This window comes from Nestor notabilis, unplaced genomic scaffold (assembly GCF_000696875.1).
Source record: "Nestor notabilis isolate BGI_N333 unplaced genomic scaffold, ASM69687v1 scaffold14271, whole genome shotgun sequence".
In the NCBI taxonomy this organism is placed as follows: domain Eukaryota; kingdom Metazoa; phylum Chordata; class Aves; order Psittaciformes; family Psittacidae; genus Nestor; species Nestor notabilis.
Window position 1 is genome coordinate 57,122 of NW_009914361.1, and position 8,725 is coordinate 65,846.

The 8,725-nt window shown below is 38.0% G+C and overlaps 1 protein-coding gene across 1 annotated transcript in view; it reads left to right on the forward strand.

The window, feature by feature from the left end:
• The window catches only part of CALCRL (calcitonin receptor-like), a 28,981-nt gene extending 21,277 nt beyond the window's left edge, over nt 1-7,704 (forward strand). The window contains exons 10-12 of the mRNA XM_010023630.1: nt 689-907; nt 1,273-1,314; nt 7,434-7,704. Of these exons, the coding sequence (XP_010021932.1) occupies nt 689-907; nt 1,273-1,314; nt 7,434-7,655 (483 nt within the window). The 3' untranslated portion in view covers nt 7,656-7,704. The remainder of the gene's footprint in view (nt 1-688; nt 908-1,272; nt 1,315-7,433) is intronic.
• Nucleotides 7,705-8,725: the final 1,021 nt, after the last annotated feature.

An 8,725-nucleotide genomic window follows, 5' to 3' on the forward strand; every position in this document is an offset into this window, starting at 1 on the left:
GGGTGTATATATAAATTTATACGTATACACATACACATATGTGTGTATGAGTTTTGTGCTTGCTTATGGTGAGTGCTCACACATCCGATACAATCTGCATAGTTGAGATTTTTTCTCAAACTGAACAAACAGATACACACTGCTGTCAACAAGAAAAGCCTTAATAGTGATGGAAATAAGCAAGTTCAGCATTTTGCCTGCAATTTATTTATTTATTTTTTTAAATATGGGTGGGGTTTTTTTTCTCTGTATTTATGAAATTCATATTGGGAAAATAAAAAAAAAAGCAGCTTTTTGAAGAACCATGTTTAAAAATATAGAAGGAAGAGTGTCATCCTCTTCTTGCCCAACCTGAAAAGACATAATTTTTCAAAACCTAATCATTTACCTGTGTACTGTTACTGTGATAGCAGAGAGAATGGTGTGTGGATTGGTAATGCTGGAAGACTAATGGTTAACTGGATTGACACTTGCTTAGTAAATTAGAGGGATAGATGTGGGTATCAGATGTTAGAGCCGCATCTCAGTCCTTTAACGTGTTCTCAAAGAGTTTTAACTTGTATTTATTGCACAATCATAGTACTATCCATGTGGTACGAGTTTTCTTCATTTGTCTGAGTTTTTAAAATCACAAACCAGCTGTTGGGATGATTTTTCAGACCTTCGGTTTCACTTCCTTTTCCAACAGGTGAATCTTTTCTTCTTGCTAAATATCGTTCGTGTTCTCATAACAAAGCTGAAAGACACCCACAAAGCAGAATCCAACCTGTACATGAAAGCAGTGAGAGCTACCCTGATCCTTGTCCCGCTGCTTGGCATTGAGTTTGTCCTGTTTCCATGGCGACCAGAAGGCCGGATTGCTGAGGAAGTCTATGACTACGTGATGCACATCCTCATGCATTATCAGGTAGGAAGCATTAAATAGGTTTTGCTTACATGAGCTGGATAGCAGCTGGAATGTGAAGCAAATAAAAGAAATGATTGTGTTATTTTCATTTTTAAAGACCTTGATGCAATATTATTATGAATGTCATGAACTTTCTCATTCTGCTCAAATTTAATTTCTCAAAAGGATAGAAACATCATCATCGATAGTTGGCCCAAGACTTTTTAGTAATGAATTTCTAGAAATAATTTACCAAGTTTAGATTTGTACTGCACTTTCTTTGCTACCTATAGCTGAATTTTATCAGAAACCCCTAATTCTCTCAAACCTAAAAAAAACCCCATATGCATGTGAAATAAAGCAGAACATTTATTTTTGTTTTACAGGGTCTACTGGTGGCTACAATCTTCTGCTTCTTTAATGGAGAGGTAGAGTAATAACTTTTGATATATATTTGTAACACTTTTCCTTTTTATATATTTTTGTTGTTTGTTTCAGCAATTAAGGAGATGGTAGTTTTATTTTCTAAATCTAAATTTGACAGGTAAAAAATAAGTAAATAAGTATCTGGCTGCCAAGAGCAGAGCATGGGATAGACAGTGCCATCATTTGTGGCATCATTAAATACTGTAGGACTGACTCTCTTGTGCTGAGCAATCTACATGCCTCTTGATTATATAAGGAATTGAAGACACTTGTCACTTTGATATAAATTCTCAATAAATATCATATAAAAATGAAATGTAATTCAGTATCCAGAAGTATGTTCAGTATCCAATTTATCTGTCTATGTCAGAAGCTGTACAACATCTGCTAGCCTGGAGAATCAGTGTATAGGTCTTCAGGAGGAATAGAGCATATTGCAAGCACGCTGCTGTGCTCATTTTATAACAGCTCTTCAGGAGAATTTTAGGCTGAAGTTTGGAGAAGTTTTTCCACACAGCTGAAAAATATAATTTTAAAAATCAAAACTTAATAGCTCATTGTGTTTGGATCAGAAAACTGCATTGATTAAGAAGCACGCTTTTAAGAAACCATCATCATGCAGTTTCAAGAACAAACTTTCTTATTCTTACGTTAAAGGATTGTACCATATTTCATATGTGGTACTGATCCTGATGAAGCTAACAAGCATTCCTGTTATCTTGAATAGATCAAGGTCTTGGAGTACACACAGTGACTTTCATCTAGAAACTCTTGCCCCTAAACTGTAGAGAGAACATCTACAGGGCTTCACAGTGTCAGAGATCGAAATGGTAGAAAAGCTAGAAGATACATATACAAAATTGTTAATATGGTTTTTGCTTGGGGGGAAAAAAACCAAAACAAAACAGCCCAAAACAAGTGAACAGAAATCCCCCACCAGAAGAACTAGCTGGTTCTTTTCCAACGCTTTTGACAGAGGAAAAATTACAGTCATACACTTATTCCTACCCATCTGTCTGTATGTTTTTTTTCTGCAGTTGGAGCAGCTGTAGTACATGGCTGTAAGCAGATGTGTGGGAGTAACCAGATGTTTTCATATCACTGAACACTTATTTTCTTCTATCAGATGTTATAAAATCATATCGGTGTGCTTATATAATGTTATTGGACAGTAATACTTACTTAGAAGTAAATATTTGGCTCATTTGAGAACTGATTCATGCAGATCGCCCTTCCTTCTCAAGTCCAAAGCCGTCTGAATTGCAATGAAACTACCATGGGGTTGCATGGTTTATTTCCACCACCCCAGCCTAAAAATATATGATGCTCAATGATTTTGCCAAGGGGGCAGAAAAGATGAAGGTGGGATTTCTCCCACTTTAGTTGGCACGGGGCAGTGGTTTAGATCTGATTTAACGTAAAGTAGATCTGGGTTCAAGTCCCTGCTTATGTATTTAATTCAAAGCAGAGCACAACATTAAGTGTTCTGGATCTGATTTGATCACTTGACCATATTCAGCGTCAATATATATCTAAATTTCATACTTCAGAATGCCTTCTAAAACCAGGTATTTAGAAAAAAAAATCAAAGCAATACTTTGTTCTACTCCAGCGTAAAATGGGTGTGGAAAAAACCCTTGAAATCCCTGCAGTTTCCATGAAACAACATTGTCCACTGCTTGGTTCTGTCCTTTAATTCTTGTGGATCTTCTGAGGCTACTTTATTACTTCAACAAGACAACCCCCTAATTTAAAGTATGATATAGTCAGTAAGAATTGTATCTGTTAATATTCCATTGTTACAAACTCGTATTTTTTGCACGCTCTCTTCTGCTGTATGAAAAGCAAACCTGAGTCATCCCATCAAATCAGTATGCTAAATTCACCACAGGCTAAGCAGTGGTAAAAGACAAGCTCTCACAATTCCTTCAAGTGGTAACACATGAATCACTCCTTAAAAAAACTGCCAGCAGGGTAATACTGAAAGGAAGATTTTGGCATTTTGACATTTATTAATTTAGACATTTAATTTTTAGGCACTATGCCTTCACTTTGTCAGTTAAACATACATGGCTGTATTTGCTCTCTACAGAGTGGAAATTTATGCTTTTTAAATCTGTTTGGGGGTTACTGCTTCATTGACCACTGTTTGGGTTTTTTTGTATTACACTTTGTTCAAGAAGGGACTTACTACTTTATAAACAACTGCATCAGTAAGGAAATTCATGGGGAGAATGACAGTGTAGTTAGGGAAAAATGTCTGCACAGAAAAAAGTGTTTTCTTTGTCTAGGAAAGGATTCTGCTTCTGGCAGAATACTGAAACTAGAATTGGTGCTTTGAGTGACAGTGGGGCGTTAGCAATTAAAAATGTTAAAAGCATCTTAGCATTTCCCAACTGCTACTGTACCTTTTAATGTTTTTCTATAACGAATACCAGGAGCCAAACCCTCCTCAAGTGGTGGCTTGCAGGCCACCTCTGGCCAAAAAATGAGTAAAAGTGGTCTACTAACAGAGAGCTCTAGTGAAAGGAAACTAAGAAGTGTAAGAAAAATGGCTGGTATGTCCTGCTGACTGTAGCCAAGGAACATCTCCAGACTTCTTGAGCAGTGCTGGTCTGTCAAATCCAGTTCTGACATGTACTGCAGCTGTTAGTCACAAGCCTCCTACAGACAAGGGTGTATGTGCAAACTCTTCATCTTTATCTTCTGTGGCAAGGTTTCCCAGAGGACACCCACATTCTGCTTATGTCCCAGCATCCCACAAAGTAAGGTACCATATTTTCCAGTTTGAGTTGGCTGAGAGTGGCCTTTGAGGTGACACAGGCTGCAGTCACAGGAGGAGTTTGTCCCAGATCTCTGATAAATCAGTAGAAAGATTCCTATTGAGCTATTATTAACAGGTGATAATAATGACCTACATGATCCGTGTAATGTCTGTAATGTTTGGATTTTTTTATTTCCTTCCAGTGATCTACAGAAAGGATGCAGTAAAGATGGTGAGGTAGTGGCACAAGTTGGCCAAAGGAGTGGTAAATGCTCCATCCCTGGCAGTGTTCAAGGCCAGGTTAGACAGAGCCATCAGAGACATGGTCTAGTGTGAGGCATCCCTGCCCCTGGCAGGGGGGTTGGAACTAATCTTAAGGTCCTTTCCACCCCAAGCCATTCTACAATAGTCTCAGGTCCACAGGATTATGCCATGAGGGGGGTGGAACCTAATTTTAAGGCCCTTCCCCCCCAAAGCCATTCTACAATAGTCTCAGGTCCACAGGATTATGCCATCCATTTATTACTAGGCAAGGCTGGTGGGGTTTTTTTTCTCTTGTTGCCAGCTACTGTTTAATTTGTTAGCTGTTTAATTTGTGCTTGTATTGAACATCAATTATCTACTTTGTTAAAGGGCTGATTGGAAGGAGCCTTTCATGAAAATTCCCCAAAAAGAGCTATTACTAACTAGTAAGTTGAAAAAGTAACAATCATCCAGGTGGAACTAGCGTTTCTCTTAATGACTGAGAAACTTCTATTTATTACATTACTTTCTCTCATTAAATGATTGCTTAATATCCTTCCTTAGATATTATCTTAGTTCTATCTCAGAACTAAGTGCTACCCCTCCTGAGTGGAATTTACAGCTTTGTGCAACTGCTCAAAGCTGAGGAAAAAAAAGTGAGTGATTTTAAAAAAGTTCAAGTTTTCACTTCACAGGTAGACAAGCATATTGTTGAAGAGCGTATAATTAGTGGTGAAAATCAGTTGTGTCATGGAGTTTTCCCATCATCTTCTAGAAATGACTGGACAATTTAGAGAAGACTGAAAGATTCGTAACACCCTGCAGGAATAGAGACACATAGCAGGGCAGAGGTGATTCAGCAGTAACAGAGAGGATATGGGAAGAATGCCAGAAATCCATCGCTTAGTTAGAAATGAACCATGAGACCATGATGGGCACTGGCGCAGGCGCAAAGGAAGTGGTGGTTGCCCATACAGGAAACACTATTTATAGCAACCTGTCACTGGCTGGAGAGCAAGCTAAACAGGCTGTTTTCTCCCTAGAAGTAGCCCAAAGGCCCTTGTCTGGCAGGGATATTGATGGCTTTCTTGAGCTATGGGGACCCTTTAGGACTGGTTTACAAATATTAGTAACAATTTAAGAGATAAATAAACAAGAGTTACTGAAGCAACCATGAGGAAGTGTGGGAGAGGACCTGAGTGCAAGGCTTGTTTGCAGCTTGGCAGGTCTAGTTTATTTCCCCGCTCTGCCAACAGGCTTCTGTGATGTTGGTTAAGCCGTGAAGTTGCAGTTGCTCGTATTACCCCATCTCAAGCCTGTCTTGTCTAATGTGACAACTGCTCAATATGTAATTTTTTGCGTGTTTGTCTACAAGAAGGCATTAATCTTATTGAGGTAATTTACTATGGAAAGGAAAACAAATGGAATTATAGCTTAGTGATACGCACAGACTGTGTGATATGATTTAAAAATAAATTCCAAGTTTCCTTCTTGGAAAGTAGGTATTTTGAATATGGCTTTTGTCTTGGATTTATGAGGGATTACAGGGAATGGATTGAACCTGTGTGAAGATTTAAGAGTCTATATTGCTATGCAATGTAAATTAATTAATCAAAAATTTCCTGTGATGAAACAAGAATTCTCCATTTAGACTTGGAAGAAATACAGAATTTTGGTAAAATCAGATACTTAGATACTCCTAACACTCAGCAGTATTAAGACACTTGATTTCAGTGTTTGTAGATTTGTGTTTAGATGTTCTGAGTGAATTGGAATGGTTTTATGAATGGTCAAAGAGCATCTCCTATGCCCTAAAATACTAATTTCTTATGTTACTTCTTCCTTTATGCCTTCGTATTTTCTTTGTAAGGATTTTGAGCAAGATAAAACTCTCCTTTAAAAAGAGGATTTTGATACCAGACTGCAGGAAGTCTAAAAATTACATCCATTTTCTTCTATTTATTTTTCATAATTAAAGCCAGAGTAAAATCAGACAAAGGAAGCCCTTGTGTTAGGGAAACGTAAAGCAAACACAAAAGAAACCCTGAAGACATATGGAAAATCCTAAAAATATTTATCCACAACATCAACATTTAACTGGGGAAATCACTGTTCACTGTTTAGTTCTTTTGTATGTAACAAAGTGAAATGAAGGTCATGCTTGGGAACGAGGCCTATGAATGTGGGGTGCACTGCTGGATAAATGTGAGTGCCAGTGTCCCCCCCAGCAGTTTCTGAAAGTGCCTTGCCAGTCAGTGCAGGAATACTTTGTGTGCAGACTTGGCTGACAAGGAAATTAAACATGCATGATCAGTGTTTTTAACATTAAAATAAAACCCTCTTGAAAAAGCAACATGATAGCTGTTGCCATCATTATCATTCCGCACTTGGCACCTTCACAGAGTGACTAATTCCCTCTGAATTTCAGGAATGTGAGACTTGATCAATCCCCTATGCATAAGGTGTTTATATTGCAGGAGAGGAAGGCTCTGGTAAACGTAACATCCCTTCCGTGGAGACATGTGAGCCTAAGGCCTTCAGCTATTTTATCTGCTTTATTTTTAACCCTGGTAGAAACACAGAGTCTGGGAAATTGTCCTGCTATTCATTTGATTTAGGTATGGTCAGAAATAAAGGAAGGCTTTCTTGTGCCAGAACAAGAGCAAATGTGAATTATGGTTTGCTGAGAGTATAAAAACTTACAGTTGCTAAGGATGTAGTCTTTTGAATATAAAAGTGAATAGAAGTGACTTTTTTCACTTGTAAAGCTGAGCTGTCCACACCAGACTTTAGTCCACAGGGGAGAAAGCAACTGTGTTGCTGCTGCTCCTCCTGTAGTCTTTGCTTTTCCTAAGCAACTAGTACACTACCATTGTAAAATGTGATTATTTTATACCAAATTTGCCAAAGAATAGTCTCTGCTTAAACTGTAAATCTCTCAGAGCATGTCATGTGACAGATCACATGTAGGTACCCCCATTTTCCAGGATTACTCAGGCTTACTACCTAATTTGCTTAGATACATCTATTATGGCCCCCCATGCATCAAAGAGTGAAGTCCAGTGCTATCTTTCCAAGCGTTTCATACGTATTTCTTTTTGCTTTCTGGCACAGGTCCAAGCTGTTTTGAGAAGACACTGGAATCAGTACAAAATCCAGTTTGAGCACAGCTTTAGCCACTCAGATGCCATGCGCACCGCTTCCTACACCGTATCGTCCATCAGCGATGTTCAAGGCTACAGCTACAATCACGACTGTGCTAGTGAACATTTAAATGGGAAGGGCTACCATGACATGGAGAGTGTTGTTTTAAAAACCGAAAAGCTGTATGGTTGACTACCAAAGGCTTGGCCTATGCCACTGTGCTTATCCTCCTGAACTCCAAGTTTGATTTAATGACTTCATGGCCAGAAGATTTTAGCGAACTTGGGATATGTTATTCCCCTGAATGATGCAAACTAACCCAACACGTTTTTCATATGTATGTATATATACATATGTTTGTGTTTCTGTGTATCTATATAGTATGGACATCTGTACATATATATCTATATATGTATGTGCATTTATATGAGGATACAAACTTTGCCTCTTCAGTTTCTACTGTGTAGACAAAGTTGGCAATTTTTTGTACAAAGGGAATCAATGAAGGATTTGTTTTTCTTCTTGGAAGTTTGTATGAGACTGTGTTGTGTTGATGCCACTTCACTTGCCTATAGAATCTTGGAGTGTAAATACCATACTGTATTGTCTTAATTCAACCTAAAACAGAACAAAAGAAAATGGTTAAAGTAGGTGCAATAATAACAATAGATTGCCCATGTTAATTTTGTGTCCAGCATTTGACTGTCAAAAAGCCCAAGAGGTAGTCTGAGGCATTCAGGCACTGATCATTTGGTTTGGTCACAGATACTGAAAGTTTGGTTTGGCTGGTTTCTTTTTTCCACTATTTTAAATCAAGCATAGGGGACACCAGTGCAAATTTGAGATTTTACTTGCTTCTGTAATATTATTAATGTAATATGTCACAGCACGCTTTGAGCAGTTTTATTCAAACTATTTTTGCATATACAGGTGTGTCTCCTTATCAAGTTTATGGAAACTTCTTATTGACTCTAACACAGACAAGATCAAGGAGGCCTTACTGCTAGGAAGAATAGTAGTAACCTGAATAACTGCAAATCCTTCCATGCACTAACACATAACTGAAGCTGATGGAACTTCACTGTATGCGTAAGGAATTTACTCAGCTGGGAAAAGCTCATGTATAGAATTTATTCTAGTCATGTTGTTGTTTTATTTTTAAGTGTTTCCCCGGCTATATGCTTGATAACACATTCCTTCATTCTTGGGGCAAAGTTTTGATTAATTTTGTGGTGGCTTTTTGTCTGGAAAAAAAGCCTGCA